Source organism: Drosophila sechellia, chromosome 3L (genome assembly GCF_004382195.2).
Source record: "Drosophila sechellia strain sech25 chromosome 3L, ASM438219v1, whole genome shotgun sequence".
Classification (NCBI taxonomy): Eukaryota; Metazoa; Arthropoda; class Insecta; order Diptera; family Drosophilidae; genus Drosophila; species Drosophila sechellia.
Genome location: NC_045951.1, coordinates 8,954,533 through 8,972,427, shown reverse-complemented (window position 1 = coordinate 8,972,427; position 17,895 = coordinate 8,954,533). Strand labels below are relative to the sequence as shown.

The 17,895-nt window shown below is 41.5% G+C and overlaps 1 protein-coding gene across 11 annotated transcripts in view; it reads left to right on the top strand.

The window, feature by feature from the left end:
• Positions 1-1,042: 1,042 nt before the first annotated feature.
• The window catches only part of LOC6604990 (gamma-aminobutyric acid receptor subunit beta), a 34,740-nt gene continuing 17,887 nt past the window's right edge, over positions 1,043-17,895 (top strand). For 3 of the 11 annotated variants that reach the window (XM_032719876.1, XM_032719871.1, XM_032719866.1), the window contains exons 1-4: positions 1,043-1,150; positions 4,351-6,003; positions 12,124-12,221; positions 12,521-12,588. In XM_032719876.1, the coding sequence (XP_032575767.1) occupies positions 5,864-6,003; positions 12,124-12,221; positions 12,521-12,588 (306 nt within the window). In that variant the 5' untranslated portion in view covers positions 1,043-1,150; positions 4,351-5,863. Of the gene's footprint in view, positions 1,151-3,759; positions 3,833-4,350; positions 6,004-12,123; positions 12,222-12,520; positions 12,589-14,321; positions 14,390-17,895 lie in introns of those variants that run through there. The other 8 variants (XM_032719875.1, XM_032719873.1, XM_032719869.1 and 5 more) reach the window with 5 other exon arrangements.

Genomic DNA, 17,895 nt, shown 5'->3' with positions numbered 1-17,895 from the left:
TCAAAGGAAAAACAATATAGTTTCACAAATGCATGCATTATTTAGTTTAGTTTATTTTAGTTTGCATTATTTAGTTTATTTCAGTTTGCATTATTTACTTTACACATTTGATATATACACTTTTATACAAATTCTTTAATCAGTTTATTCCTTTAAAATAATATAAATCTAATTTGTAAATGGGTTAATTATAATAATAAATAGTGCCGATATGTCAAACTGTCATTCAAGGGATTAAAAAAATTATCAATTGCAGACGATTTAATTAACGCCGAGCTCGCGATGAGATTATAATTTAATATTTCAATAAGACCGGATTACACTTGCCAAACATCAAGTTCAATTTCAGGCTAAAATGAAGTTTGCCCAGTCAAAATTTGCTCAGTCATGGGTAAACAGATTTGCCCATCAACTGCATTACGCATACGCCATGAGATCCAGCCACTAGTCACTGCACTCTATGCAAACCAGCCCTGTGCCTGCCGCTCAGCCTTCGTATGTTACTACTAATACAGTGCTTTGGCGGCAGGAGTACATGTGTGCGTGTGTATGAGTGTGTTTGGCGTGTTTATGCGTGTGTGTGTGTGTACTTGTATCCTGACGATTTAGCTGATTTATGTTGATTTGTGTGCGAGAAAGTTGGCAGTGGGAGGCAAAACGATTCCCGGTTGTACACAAAGCGTACATATACAGCGAAACAGTTGCGTGTGCTTAAGGCCTGCACCAACAACAATCCCACACATATCCAGATACACATATATATGTGTGTATACGTATATATGAATATAGGCTATATCTACAGGAGCAGGGCAACCAACTGAGACCTACAACAACTGTGCCAGCAGTGCGATGCCGAAAAGCTCTCCACTCGAAACGCGAAATGCGAAACCCCAAAGCCGAGCTCAACATTTCCAACCGAGAGAATCCTCGTGTCCTGTCGGCTCCACTCGGCCAACCGGTCGCACCCTGAATTTTCGCGGCTTCGTGATGTAAGTGCCACTGTGCCAGTCGGTCTCGGTCTCCGCAAAAAAATTAAACACGCCCGAGCTGAGTCCGTGAGCGAGTTGAGTCGAGTCGAGTCGTTAACGTCGAGCGGATAAAATTTTGTTAAAAAGCCCAGATACATAGATACATTTTGCACATCTTTTTGGTAACCGACAAAGCAATTAAAGCCACATTAAATCTCCTAAATATTCGACAATCAAGTGACCTCGATAGCCCAAAACCAAATCAATCGCGTCTTTGGCACATATCGCGAAAAAAGGCGTAACTACTGCAGTATTTGTGTAGGGAGAGCGCGAGTGTGTGCGTATGTTAGTGTGCTTGAAAAATCAAAGCACGAAAAAGCGAGAGAAAACTACTGGATATGTTTAAAAAAACAACGCTGCAGATAAATTATGATTATTATAATTTAGTAAAGAAATGCAAAGGCAAACTCTGGAATTTAATCCGTCTGCTGTGAACTAAAGGCTAAGAACTTGAACCACCAACACGCACGTACGCACACATACGCGTGCACATACAATTTGGCCGAGTTTGGCTCACACATACAGGCATACACGCAAAGCCAAAGAAAAAAGCAGTAAATAAATACAAAAGGCAACGGCAAAAAGGAGTCTGTTCCTTCTGCTGCTGCAACGTGTGGTATATATGTGTGTGTTAGTAAGTGAGTGTATTGGTGGGTGTAAGCATGTGACGGTGAGCGAATTTCGCTGTCGTCTTTCTGTGTGTGTGTGTGTGTATTCGCTTGTTTGCTTGTGGTAGGCACTGTGCTTCGTCTTCGTGAGCTTCATCGTCTTGGCAGCTGCCACTCCCCCATCGCCCACATCCCCCAGCCGCCTCCACCTCATGCCACTCCCGCTTTGCTCCTCCACTGCACGCCCTTTGCTTTGTTTAATTTTCAAGCAAATTGTTGGGGCGGCCTCGTTGATTAGCCCCGAGGAGGAGGCGGCCTAGCCCGCATATGCTTTTAATTGCCAAAAACGTGCCCAGCCACACATCAACAGGGCGTCAGAGTGAGACAGTGCCCGATGAGCGAGAAAGAGAGGGAGCACGGGGGGCACAGGATGCTGCTGCTGCTGCTCCTTCTCCGCCACTGATGATGACAGCGGCCACGAGGTTAATGGCTTAAAGTCTTAGCCGATTCCAGTCCTGAACATGAATATTTCAATGGCAGTTGACTATGAAATCTGCCACTCGTCTCCGTTAAAAGCACAGAAAGAAATTTATAACGCTTTGAAATACGAAATAGGAATTTTTCCAATTTAATGAATTTTAATCAAACGCTTTTAATACTAATTTTAAATCTGAAATGTTAAGCAGTATATTTATGGAAAAAGCCATTATACTTTTAAATTATAGCTCTAATTCATTATTGTTTCGCAACGTGAACATTCTGCTCAATTTGGTTCAGCTTTGTGAATAGTAGAACACAGTTTTGGGAGCACTCAATTTTCCATAATTTTCATTTCTGATGAAAGTCGAAATTTTACATTTATTGAGCAGTTTGGGCTAACGAAGTGAAGTCCTCTAGTTTTATTGGCGGATACTTAATCACTTTTTAGAAAAAGCATTTGAGCAAAAGCAAGGGACGTATTGCCCATGAAAACGTGGCCTCTAAAATCGGATTAAGTAATTAGAAAGTTGCAAAACCATTTAATATGCAAGTTCAAGTTAGGGACTGCATATTTAAAAGCCCTGTTGTGGGCCATCAAATATGTAGCAGCGAAAAAAAGTGGAATGTAACTGGGGCCAAAACTCATTAATAACTGTCGTCGTTTCGTATACAATATGAAAGCATTTATGCACGCCAAACAAAAGCCGTTTTAAAAACATCGAGGTGCACCGCATAAATTTCCCAAGCTGCAAGTGAAATGTAAAATGTCGAATGTGAGCCCCGCACACACGCAACTCTTGCCATTTTAATTAATGTCAAACTCTTATCATTGAATATAAAATATGCACACACACAGGGGAGGGAATGAAGACGCGAAAGCCGTACGTTCATATATGCATATGGAATTTACATACCAGCCCGCTTTTCTTTGTCAAGTTGAACAGGCTGAAGGAAACAATGCTCGTTTTCCCCTTCCCTTCGTCGCCTTGACAATCCTTTCTTTTTTTTACTTGGTTTGCCGCAAAAAGCAATCAAAGCCAAGGCACAAGAAAATTCCCAGGAAAACGCATGCTTACCAATTAACGAGATATGTGCGAATGTGCAAGAAAGCGCGAGAAATTTACCAAGAGGACAAAAACCCCGAAGAGAGAGAGCCCACAAAAAGTGGCATACAAATCAAATGTGCTTAGGGAAAAACGCATGCGAAAAAGTTTATAAAAACAAAAAACCAATACAAAGGCATGCCGACACACACACAGACACACAGCTAGATGATAGACTAGGTTGGGGACTTTGGAGCCAAGTAGCAAGCGTTTATGCTAAACAGAGTGTAACTGCCGGGGTTGCCAAAGCTGAGAGTGCACGGTGACATTTCTGCAAAAAGCCCGAAAGGATAACAACAAGGCAACACCAGAGCACACAAAAGGTGCCAGCCGTCACACACACTTGCACTCGAGGTGCTCAGATAGCGAGAGAGCTCCTTTGCTCTTTGCAGAAAATGTAGCACACTTTCTCGGGCTCAGGCTCGGGCTATTTTTGGCCGAATCCCTTGCTCTCTCTTCCAATCTCTTGCTCTCTCTCTCTCGTCCTGCAAGGCCTGCTCGGCTCCTAGCTGGCCAACTGACTGCTAGCCAACTGGCTGTCCTGCCAAACGGTTTTCAAACGCTCAGCGGAGAAAATGTAACGGACGAACGCGGCTGGCAAAACTCACAGACGGTACAAGAGAACCAGAAAAAAGGACTCCACAAGAAACGGCAACTCGACAAAATCTATACAAAAGTGTCTGCCTCGACTGTGTGTACGTGCATGTGTGTGTGCTTCTGAGTGAATGCTTGTGTATGTGTGTATAAATTAGTTTGGTTGTGTGAGTGTGAGGATGTTCTTTAGCAATAGCGTGAAATTTTCAAGTAAAACGCGACGCGCCCTGATTTCTGGTTTTTGTACTTGACTAAAAAGAAAAAAATAAATTATTACGAAAACGCCGAAAATATTCTAATAAATTTAATTGCTAAACTAAAAAGTGAAAAAGCGACATCAAAATAAATTAAAAATCTTTAAACAATAACTCGGAATAAAAAATACGAAATTAAAATCAATTATTAAAGCACTAAAGGATACAACTAACTAAGACAATTAAATTTAAAATATAATTCGATCTGTAATTCCAAGACCATATTTGTGAAACAAATTTAAAAAGTTATTTTAATTTTTTTCCTTATTTCAAATTTTTCCAGTGTTAGAATCAAAGAACTAAAGTAAAACTTTCAGATCTAGCAAATATGTCCCATAGTTCCCCGAGAAGCGTATCCACTGCTGTAGCCACTTAACAAACAATGCCCAAAGTTAAGGCGCACGGAATCTCTAATAATCGAAACCAATAAAATGAGCCCCGTCGCCTGCAGCACCAATACTAACATCGGTCACATCGAGCAGGTTGCAGGCACTCAAAGGACACATATAGCTGGGATAAGATCAATCCGAATCGGAACAACCGCAATCACAACGATATTGAACCAGCGATGAGATGGAGAGTCCGTTGGGATGACGAACTCAGAAACTCAGTAAGGGAGCTGCAACTGATACTGAAACTGAAACAGAAACCACAGCGGCACTCGGAATTTAGAGGCGACGAAAATAGAAAATCTGTGAAATTCAACCCAAAATAAACGGCAGAGGCAGCCATGAACAGTGCGGATATATTGTAATTATTAATGAGCGCATAGAGCGGGCAGAGTGAGCGGGGTGACGAAGCAGCAGCGACGAACAGAGCGATACGTAGCGGGATATCACGATGTACACTCTGCTGGAGCTCGACTAACACACTGACACACACCCACCCCAGCCCAGGACCCCCAGTCCCGACAGATTCCCCACAGGACGTAAGAACGACGGCAGGCAGGAAAGGCAACGAAAGGCTCAATTTCAAGGAATTTGCAAAGCGCTCGCAGACAAGCTCACCCACACACACACACACATGAGCGGGCATCTCGTCAGGATAGAAGTAATTAAAAGTAAATAAAGGAGGCAAGAGAAAACCAAAAAAAAGTCCCTAAAGCGTGAAGCGCTGGAAAGGCAGGAAGTAACCTGATTACGGGCAGAGAAGCAGCACAAGCAGCAGCAGCAGCAATTAATGCCGCAGGAGGAAGGAATCCGATTCAAAACCAGAAGCAGAAGCAGAGGAAGCGCATCAGGATCTGCTGCCACTGGACTGAGCTCGACTCGATCTACCATCACGCGGACGCGAAACGAGGATTGGAGAAAGGAACAGAAGAGAAGAAAGGAAGCACTCTCTAAGCTCTAAACATCCACTCAACCATACACATGCACTGAAGTACTGACTGAATGCCTCGCTGCCTAAACAACCAACTAACTCACTGACTGAGAGACTTCAACAAGCGGAGAAGTACGGAGAAAGCCCTGACTAGAAGCCCAAGTAGCCGAGCGGATAAAAAAAAGGGGGAACCAGCTAGCAACTAAACTAAAGGAGCAACCTTGACTAATAACGGCAACCACAAGAACAGCAACAAAACAACTACAACTTACTTTATACGCAACTAAAAAAAAAAGGGAAAACAAACAAAAAAGAATAACCAAAAAACAAAAACTTCGATTTTTAATGCAAGACTACGAAAAGCCACGACAGCCGTTTTAAATAAGCAACTTTCGCACCCTCCCGAAATTTCAACTTCCAACACCTGAAACAAGAAACCAAATCAGCACACAAACACCCAAACACACAGCACCACCATGAGTGATTCAAAAATGGACAAGCTGGCCCGGATGGCGCCCCTGCCCCGCACACCGCTGCTGACCATCTGGCTGGCCATCAATATGGCCCTGATCGCACAGGAAACGGGCCACAAACGGATCCATACAGTGCAAGCGGCGTAAGTATCAGTATTATTCAGTCTGTAATTATGCGAAATCATCGGGAGTGTATTCAGTGCCGCATTCAATGGCATTTACTCAATTAGTGACATGTACAACTATCAATTAGGCTAATAACATCATAGAGGGCCGTGCTCGCCTCTAATTCGCATTAAATTATGGCCAAATAATGGTTAGCACGTCCGCATGGCACCTCCCCATTTTTGGAACAAAGAAAAACTACAGTTGGGCGGCAGTTATAATAACAATAAATTTGCTTTCGGGCCTGACACTTTGCTGCAGTGACCAGCCCCCTTAGGTGCGACAGGTGCGTGCTATGCGATTGTTTTTTGTTTTGTGGCGCCCAACGTGGGGCCCATAATTCATGGTAATTTATGATTATCCAAATCATTTTACTGCAAAATGCGTTCGAATTTTCTTCTGGGCCCCAGCGCTAATTAGGCCGAATGACAGCCAGCTTGACCTGGCAGTGAATAAATGTTGAGCTACTCGACATTTTGACTAAGTGCAGGCAATTTATTAGGGCACTCCGACTCCGTAGCTACATCGTCATTGTCACATTTGCATGTGGCAGTCATTAAAATGGCAGGCAGCGACTGAAAAATGACAACTGCCACTCGATGGTCTTGTAATTACTCACCCGTCAACGTCCGCGTTCCGATGTTTATGTTTGTTTTTGGAAACCCTTGTGCAAGGATTTGACCGTTGGGCCACCATATCCCCTCAACCCAACTGACAGCTGTCAGCGCGGCAGCCGCTGAACCAATACACCCGCCGTTACCCTGGGGACAGATCCACGGGGGCAAAAAGCCCACCGCAACCGCATACAACACATTCGGACAACGTAAAGAAATTGCCACAATTGTGGCATTAGTTGTCAGCTACTGTGGCGTTCTGTCAACTTAATCACACAAATTATGCAGAGCAGAGCTCTGGTTGCCACTGCCTGCCTTCCTTCTTTCCTTTTTTCAGCTTTTTTGTTCCTTTTTGGGTTAGCGCTCATTAGTAAATATTTAGGCGGCTATACAGAGCCACAAACATTTGCATAACATGGCAACCTGGCAAATTAGGCAAATCAAATGGGGTCTACGAGACTCCCAAATCCGGATCCCAATCCGAATACGAGTCCAAATGCGACAACGACAGCGGCAACGAGTCGAGTACAAATGCACGTTTACAGGATTACAAGATCGCGTGCTGGGAACGTAGACGAGGACACGGAGATACACGCGACGTGGCATGATGTGGCTTATATAGCGTAGTATAGCGTAACAAGAAGTCCAAAATCGAAAATGTCGTGGCGTTAAGAGAGACGGCAAAAGTCAAGCGACTCCAAGGCGGCACACACAGGCACAGCTGAGTTGTTCGTTTATTTGGGCCAAAATGGCAAAGGCACAAGCAATGGCAAAGGCACATTCAGCGGAGCAAAGTTTACGCTACTTTTTCATGCAACATTGCACAGGCGCCGCCACAAAGTATGCAACACAAAATGACAGCCTTGCCGAGTCAAAGTTCCAGGGCGTCCAAGCTTCCTAGCCTCCAAGCCTCTTCACCCCAATCCCATTTCTAGTCCCAATCCCAGTCAGTCCCTGGCCCAGCAAAAGGTTAAAGGCCAGAGCGACACAGTTTGCTCACTTTACACGCTGCCACTTCCTGTGCGGCATGGGCTGCTGGGCTTTAGGGCTGCTAAGGCTGCTGAGGCTGCCGCCCCCCGTTGGGTGTCCCGTTGTGCTCCACTTGCCACACAAGTGCCCACTTCACTGGGAATTTATTGATAGCAGATAATGCTAAAGTGGCAGCGACAAAAGCAAAGACCACCCGGGTTCGCGTCCAACAAGGAGACTGCCTGGCTGCCTGACTGCCTGGTTGCTTGAATGCCTGCCCCACTATTTGAGTTTGCCAGCTGCATCACTCGGGGGCAGGCAGCAGCGTCAACAGCTCGCCGTCGAGTGTCATTGAGCGTAAATTGTTGTTCCTTCACATTTTGAGTATGATTGAAAATATCTACAAACGGCAGGCAGACAGGCAGGCAGCGGGCCAGCCTCCTTTTTTCCCCGCATGAGTGTGTGTGTGTGTATGTGAGTCTGTGTTTTGCCAATCGCCATTCCACTTGTGCCTCCATCTGCTTTTCAAATATTTAATAAAGCCCCGACACAAGGCAGGTCTAATTTTTTTCACATTTGCCCCGGCAAATACAATTCGAGCGGGCAACTATTTTTATTGGCCCGCCTGGAGGCGAGAGATATCCGCGCCTTAGCCATCGCCATCGGAGTCACCATCGCCTGCCAGCCTGCTGTTTATATTGCAAAATGTCAAGGACTCGCCAATGCAATTCAATTTTTTATGCATTTACCTCACCTCGTCCGCTCAGCTGGCGCATAAGTTCGAATTTGGTATAAGGATGGGGTTTAATTTAATCAAAAGGCCAAACGAGTGCAATTCTAAGAACGAATAGAACGGATAAACAGCTATTCATCTCGAGTGTCAAAATGCAATATTATTAAAAAAAATTATTTGAAAGAATATACATTTGTGGGAATCAATTTTTGCCCACTTAGGAAGAGTGGGAAAGAACATTTTTTTTGGTTCAAAGTAAACAAATTATAAAATGTTACCTATGGTTCAACCTTATATCATTCGAAAATTTGAACAGTTAAAAGCAGCTTGAGCGCTAAGTGACTAGAGAAATACCTCTGATCATAACACATAAAATATATGGGCCAATGGGCCCAGGCTATAAGCCATTGTGGGGATACTTTAGCTATTCCCAGTGTGTCTGAAATTGGCTTTAACAAGTCCATAAAGTGGGGCGTGGCCCATGCTGGCCCACTGCTGGGCTAGCCCATAATAGTTAATGTTTCCATGTCCGAGCGGCTTTCCTGTGTGTCCCGGGAGCTGGCTGCTCACTGGCTGCTGGCTTATTAAGCGGATGTGTTTATTTTTAGCGACTGTCAGGCGGCTGTCAGGCATCAAGTTATCACTTTATTAAAAAACGCTTACTCACACTTGCCCCCGAGAAGGCAGAAGGAGGCTGAAATCTGGAATCTGGAGGCTGCAGGCTGAAGGCTAAAGTATGGGCGACCCATAGACATTTGCTCGAGTTCTTTACTGCGCAGCAGAAAGGCCTAAACCAACTTTTGCTTATCTCGGCGTAGGCGTTTGCCTCCGTCCCTGTAGCTGTCAGGACGAAATCCTTGGTGGAAAAACGGGGAAACAGGGAAATGGGAAAAAGCGGAGACAGCGGAGATGAAGACAAAGACTGCGAAAACGCTAAAAGAAAGATAATATTTGCTAGTAGTTTTCGCATTTCCGCTTTGTTTTAACGTTTCACTTGAATTTATGCAATGGCGCGTGTCCAACGCAGCGTATACGTAATGGCTGGCACTCAAAGTGCCACTAAAAACGACAGCGACAGCGAGAACGACAACAAACAATAACGACAATATTTCCCACAGCTTTGCTTTTGCACAGACACACACACGCACACACACACTGGCACACTGACCAGCCACACCCACCCACGTATATACGTGTGTACATACATATATACACACCTCTATATATGTGTGTGGCAAACGTGCAGTGCCTCAAGATAAGGCAACAAACTGTGGCCAGCGATAAGATGGCGTGGCACTTGGGGCGACACGTTTTGGGCTCGGTTGTCGTGCGCATGACTTTGCATTTTGGTTTTGTTACAGTTGGGGTTCTAGTTGTGAGTTTTGGTCCTGTTTCTGCTGGTTCTGCTTGTGGTCCTGCTCCTTTTGCTCCTTCAGCTCCTGGCCCAGCCGCTTTCCTTAGTTGTTGCTCCTTTATTGCTGTTTTCGTTGGCCAAGTCACTCTGCCGTCCTGAGAGCTGGCTGGAAAAACTCAAATTGTTACCCACTTACGGCAAGCGGCTAATTGCAAGCTACAGCAATGTGCACTTACACAGTGAAAATGCACCGACAATTGGGTAATTTTCCTAACATGAATATTTTAAGACTGGTATTGACTTTGCTTGCCCCCGAGAGTTTTAGAAAATTGAAAAAGAAACTGAGCTTAAGGGAGTATCAGAAAAGCAAATAAATGGCTAAATATATTTAATAAATCAATCTGTTCAATTGGTTTAATATTATAATATATGTAATACATAAATATTATTAAACAATATTTTGCTTACCAACTGCCGACTATACTAGTTTAACTTTCTGTGTAGTAATATGTACGGCGGCACATCTGGCAACTGCCAACTCAACACGAGGTTCTTCTCGTATTTTTGTGCTCTTTAGTTGCCCTCGATCAATAGGCAAATATTTGACGCCTCAAGTACGACCTATTGACATTTTCTAGTGCACTTAACGACAAGCATGCCACACACACACACACACCAAACTTGGGCTGCATAAATTATTTGACAATACGTCGGGCATAATATTAGTTTCACTTAGCCGTGGCAGGAGCACATTTGCATATTACGTATACGCCACGTTCCGCCTTGGGAGCGGCATAAGCGGAGCAATCGGAAAGTTTTTGGCGCGTCCTTCAAGTAATTTTTATTGCAGGCTGTCAAAAACTTATTGACAGCACCTGCCAGCAAAAGTAGCAGCAGTGCATAAATTAAACTTTAATGGCTAGCGCGGCGAGAGGCGGAAAGTGTTGGAAGTTGCCAGTAACCGTAACCCGTAACCCGTAACAATGAACATTGCGCATACGCAGCATTGTACTCGTAAGCCCACTCGCACTCACACACAAGCCCAATCAAAAACTCAAATCAAATAGCAATCAAAACTTTTTCATTATCAAAATCAGACAAGAGGCCCGAAATATAAAACCGCATAGACTGGGCGCGGGTATTTTCATACATACTTATAAATAGGCTGCCATTTTTGCCGTCGGCTTTCGCTTTGATGCCCACGCTGCGTATACACAATGGGCCCGCCATCGACTTGGCTTAAAGCTCAAGCGTAGCCAGAGAGGAAAACGGGGAAGGGACGAGAGAAATTCGGGGGAGAGCGGTGAGAGAATGTGGGCCACGGCACGCCCAGGCTTGATTACAAAAAATTATGGCCAACTTTTGTGAGCTGCAAAATTAAAATCGCATCAAATCAGCAAATCAGCCACAACAATTGACATGCGAATGTGCAAATTGGGCAAAATTCTCCCACATAGATGTTCATATATAGATATATATATTTATATATATATATTCCCGATACAAATGAAAGGCAAACAGGATATATGAAAGCCAAAAGAGACACTGAGCTCCGAAAAACGCGCAGGCGCACACCGAGAGACAAAGTCGGGTTTCTGTTTATTTGCAGGCGCAACTTTTATTAAATTGTGATTTTGCTCACCCCGGCTACTGAGTCCCGTGTGCTGTGTTCTGAGTCCTGGGCTCCGGGCTGTGAGTCCTGCGACCAGAGACCCGAGCGCTGTGTATCCAATGGCTTTCGCAGAGTTGGAATAACAACAAACGCGCTTTAATAGCACAGTTTAGCGTAGAATAGACGCAAATAAACAGGCATTGAAGTGCCTGGCGACTGCCAACTGGCAACTGGCGTATGTGTGTGCCTTCATTGCCAGGCACATGCAATAAATAATACATACATACAGACGCTCGTGTTGGGGGCGCACTTGATGCCGCATAAAGCGAAAGTGGCACACCCACACAGAGTGCCACATGAACACTTAACCTGCAACGACCGCCGAACGCAATGTCTGTGTCGACTGTCAGTCGCGTTTCCAGGAAACACTGACGTCCCATATGGAAATGATGCACAGCAACAAATGCCACGAACAAATGGGCAATCGTCCCAAATACATATTAACCCAGAATATCTATAATTTTGTTAAATAAATGCACAAAACTAAATCTTCTTGAAACAAACGGGTTCGATCTTTTGTGGACATTAATTTTTTACTCTGTTTTACTTTATAAAGATAGATTTAGCTCCAAAATTGCTTAGATAAAAGTCGAAGTATTAAAAATATATTTAAAGCAATAAATACGACAGATGTATTTATCACAAATGGTTATACATTAAATTGCACAATTAGAAGAACATGCCTAACCCCTTTGTTCGTAGACTTAATTAGTTTATAACTATTTCCAACTAAATAATAAACCCTTCCTTTTGCAGGACTGGCGGTGGCAGCATGCTGGGTGACGTAAACATATCCGCTATACTCGACTCCTTTAGTGTTAGTTACGACAAAAGAGTAAGACCCAATTACGGTGGTAAGTAGACCAATCTCCGGACACCCAATCTTAATAGTTACACTTACCCAGCGAAAGCTAAAGCTAAAAAGCAAACCCAAAATGCAACGCGACTTGAACGAAACGCAAGTGGGGGCACAGCCCGGTATCCAAAATGTATCCAGTATTTTTAGGGAGGTTGAGGCGCAGTGGGATCTGAGATGTGGGATCTGGGATCTGGGATATGGTATCCGGGATCCGAGAACTTTAACACTAGACTAATCTTTTAAACTTAACCGTACCTAGCTATATAACACCTACTATAACATACGTGTTTGCAGGACCTCCTGTCGAAGTCGGAGTCACCATGTATGTGCTATCGATCAGCTCGCTCTCAGAAGTGAAAATGGTACAAACTAATTGAACTTTGTACCTTTCTATTATCGTTAAGCGCTCTCTCGCATTCTATCTCTATCTATCTACTCCTAAATCTATCTCTCTGTCTTTGGTCTTTGTTGTTGGAGTTTTCTTTCGAATTTTGATTTCCTTTCGTACCACTAAACGCATTACTTTGTTGCTCTCTCACACTCACACACACACAAAGTCTTGATTTCCTGATTTCCGTGGTACTACCAACTACCAAATGTTTCAACTGTTTTGCTTTGTATGAACTCTCTCTCCAAACACTCTTTTATATATATTTATATAGATAGAACGATCTATTATTTCTAACCGTTGACCAAAGTACACCAGTTGAAAGCGTTATTTGCGAATCTTATCCACACCCGTACCTATTGTGTTTCCTTCTATTTATATGGTATTATTTCCTCATCAGTTACCCTTTTGGTACTAAATCTCTCAAAAACTCTAACTCTTTCGAATGTTTAGTTCGTTTTATAGCCGCTGTGTTTTAGTGTTTTTCCCAACAATTTCGCATTCATTTCCTCAAATGAATACTTTAGCCAAGGTCTTTGTTAGGAGCTGACGAGCCATACGAACCCAGAAGTCAGAATAATAGGGCCAAAGTTATAGTACTTGCCACGATATTTCTCTCACATCGTCAACACATTGTAAACTAAATGTCAACTCTCAAATCCATCAAAACCAACGATTGGCAAAAAGCTTTTTATGTTCCTTAAGCTCTACAAAATGACTTCCTCCTGTGCTCACCGTTACTTTTAACTCTGTGTGTGTTTGTGTATGTCTAATTGGCCAAGCACATCAAAATTACCCAAAAAGAAAAAAGAAAAAACAAAAATAAAAATGAAAAACCTCACACATACAAACAACAGCCACAGTAACAAACAATCCATAAACATTGTAACCCTTCCGGATCTCAAAACCCTCACATTCCAAGCAAAACTCTTGCCTCTCACTTCATGCGTATTGTTTCGTCTTCTTCTTTTTTGTAGGCCCATATAACTCATAACAAGCTTCAAGATAAATTTAATTAGCCAACTGCTGCCAAAAATCGCAATACCCAAAATCCAAAATACATAAATCTCTATCTAAATAAGCAATGCAAACGAAAATGGTGTGTGAATCCGCTATTCAAAACCAAATAATCCACTAGTTCAAATAAATATTTATTTACTAGGCGCCTTTGTTTTTGAAATACTTTCTTTTAATTGAGCTACTGCAACTCTTATTCGTATAGCTGAAAATACATACAAAATATACAACATTAATGTGAACCTCGAGTAGTCAACTGATTTGGTTTTCATTCGGCGCGTGCAATCAACAGAAGCAAAAGCATCAAACACAAATTTAGTTAGTCACCAACAAAAATATAGACAGCCAAAACAGTACAACAGCAAAGCAATGCACATCGCTTGCCAATTTAAGTGTTAACCGTACCTTTTATATATTTAATTTTGCTAATGGAAATTAAACAGCACCCGACGAGCCCAAGGAAAGGCGCCCGAAAGTAGGCAGCGAAAATAAAATATGTCAACGTACTGCGTCCATTGTTACTACTCGTACCGCTGTGTGTGTGTTTCAGTTCTCATATTTTGGGTTTTAGCCACATCTAACATGAACAACAACAATAATAATAACTACAACAACAACTACAACTACAGTATAACCATACCAAACGCAAAATGAAAATTCCATCAATCCGTGTGTGTGTATATGTTGCAGGTCCCCCTGTGGAGGTTGGCGTCACAATGTATGTCCTCAGTATCAGTTCGGTTTCGGAAGTTCTAATGGTACATACGTAAAAATATATGCCATAAATACAAATAAAAAAAAAAACAACAATTATCCACAGATACAAAACAAATGTTCCTCTTTTTTTTTGGTAAAAGCAAACAAAAAAATTCATAAATCTACTCGTATACTTCTTAATTTCTCTCAGTCTCTACCTCTCTAACCTGTAACTATCTCTCGCTCTCTCTCTATAAATATCTCTGTCTCCTTTACTATATGTTCCTATCTCTTTCTCTATGTCTGTCTCTGTTGCTTAAAGCTCATTTTGTGTCTTAGCATTTGTTCTCCTTTTAATTTCGCTAATTGGCAACAGACATACAAATTTATTACAATTACTTTGATTCACTTAAGATTGTGTTTGTTTTCGACCATTCAAAGCCAACTGCAAACCAATATCTATATACATATACCAATATATATATACAAAGTTCTGCCAATTAAATGTTGTGTGAAACGAATCGTTATTGCAATGCAATTGCCAAATATGAAATTCCAATGTTGCATATTCGTTTTGTGTTTATTGTTTCAATGTTAGCCAATAGGCCATGATGTTCGCAAATTGTTTGTTGTTCCGTTTCAAAAGCTTCTCGGCCAGAACAATGCAAAACCGAAATATATACAAACGTACTTACATTGAAATTACCCCAAATTATACACATTTTGAGCTAATTTTTGAGCCCAGACCAAGTGCTGCTCTCTCTTTCACCCACACTCGCGCTATCTCTATCTATTATTCAACTACGAGTTTGACGCTTTGAAAATGCCATTTCCATTTGTTCATCCTGAGTTTGTTGCCTTTTGCGTTTCTTTGTCTCCATCGCATCCATCCACTTCGGAATTTTATGGATAACATGGATAACTGCGATAAAGTCAATCAATCTAATTGCTGTATAAATCTTTATTTATCGCTCCATCGAGTACATTACGGCCAAAGTTCATCCATTTCCCCAACCCACATACACAGTGACACTATGATCGGTCCCCTCCACCCCAGAGAAACGAGAGATATTTATGCCATATTCATACATACATATATCCACCATACCTATACTCTCATATATCCCTCATAATGTTTGTTGTGATCTGGTCAAATGCAAAATATCAAAATTAATTAAATAAAATTAATCACAGCGGCCGCATTGACAAGGGCTGCGCGCATGCGTATTTGTTAACAAGATGAATATGAATGAATATCATAATCCACACAGCATATAATCCATAGCATATACTCAAGCTCGGTGTCGATGTGTTCGTCAAACGATATATGGACTTAGCCATCTCGTACAAGGGACTACTTATTTATGCCTGTTTCTGTGTTTTCGTTTTCCTTAATTTATCTCTATTCGCCAACTCAATCAGGAAAGCCGTTACTACATATCAATCAATTTCGATTATATTCTAAAACTTCTAAAAAAATATATTGGATATTCAATTATTTTCTAAAAAATTTCTATAAAATTAAACATTTTTTTCAACGTCGCACGTTTTTTCTTATTTCTTTCTGCGAAACTTTTCAAAATCATTTAACAAAATACAAGCCTCTGGGATAGATTCACATAAATTGCCAAATCGTAGGCCTCAGGACACTCATTTGTTTGATTCAATCCTTGTCATCATTTCTAGTATCGTATGTTTTTATTGTCCGACATTCTTAATACATTTATATCATTTAGTGTGACAAATAGAGAGCATCTCACAGATGAAAAATAATCACATCAATTGGCGCACAAGAGAATTCGCAGATACTCAAATACTTTCGTTGGAAAAGATACAAAAACAGGGTGCAACAACTGCACTTAATAGGGAATTACTCACACGAACAAAGACTTTTTGCTGCACTTTTGCTGCATACACGTTTAAATAAAATACACTCTCACTGTTTTGCCTTAAGGAAATGTTCGTATAACACAATACAACCAAGATAATCGCACAGTTTGGCTTTGGCAATCAATTTATGCGAAAATAACATGCCCAACAGGAACGTAAACACGAGCATACTGCCGAAAACAACCCAGCACACAAAACACGTTAACAAGGATAACAGCAACAACAAGAATGCAACTACAACAACATGTTCATTTCCAGCCCGATCATTTCTTACATGACAATTTTTCATTTCCACATTTTGCGAGCCGGTAACAAAACAGAATCGCTACGCTGCTAATGAAAATAATTCAAAAATAAACTGAGCCAATGCCAAACCGAAACAAGAACAACAACACGCGTACACACACATAGCCACAGTAACAGATTCCCATGCAAATACACTGAGAATATCCTTAAAGCGAAAAGTAAAAATTTCGATTGAAAAACGTTTAGTATTTTTAATCCGGTTTAATTATTCTTAAATCATTTGTGAAACAAATACGTTTAATAAATAAGCTTACACAAAAGAGGGAACGCCATATATGTCATACGGACAGACAGACTAACGGACAGAAGGACATAGTTAAATATAAATAATACTAGTATATAAAATATATTTTCCGGAATTAAAATTACAATTTATGGTTAAAGTTCAAAAATATTTGTGGATCCTGAGTATATCTTACAATTTTTCAACTGTAAAAACTGGGACAAATTTACACAAGAGAACGCGTCCAATTTAATTCAAACTCAGGCGAGCAGCGAGCCAGTTAAAATCAACATGACATGATGTTACAACCAAAAAAAAAACAGCAAAAAAACGGAAATATACATACAGCACATACACATGTCTATACATATGTAAATTGTAAATGGTATACTATAACGAGATATATAAAAAGAACACAACCAACTCGATAGACCCGCTCACGTTTTGGGTTAATTGTGTACCATCTATAAATACCGCCATGCACATAAGTATTCGTATTTAGAGTTGAGTTTGTGTGTGCCAAGAATATAAAAGTACGAAAATCCAGGTTGACCCTTTTAGAACCCTTTTTGCAATGCAAAAACCCCACCAACCCAAAAACAGAGTTATGGAAATTGCATAATCCACACGAAATTTTATATTCCTTTTCGATTATGCTTGAGTTTTTGATTCGTTTTTAAGTTCAGATTGTGTTTGAGTTTTTGTTCTGGGCGCGCCAGAAACCGAGTGGAAACCAAATCTGCTAGAATAAAGCCGGGAGAAGATTGCAGGCAACCCACGAGAACCGTGTGCAATTTTCACAGCATAAATAAAACACATAGCCTTTTAGAAAATTCGTATACGCCATGTAGACTCGTATCAGCTAGCACCACTTAGCGTGCGTTAAAGTACTGGCAAAGTACCCAAAAAGCAAGCAGTGTGCGCCCTATAAATATTTATAACTACTTACAAATGTTATTACCTGCTACTACTACTACTACAACAGCAACAACTATTATTATTACATTTGCATTTGCATTTACCTTTAACATTTACATTTACATGATTTCCTGTTTAATTTTTGGTTCCTTGTCGGCCACGTGACGCGCTTGAAGATAATGATATGCAAGACTGAGAGAAACAACTCGAGTAGTTGTCCTTATCCGCCCC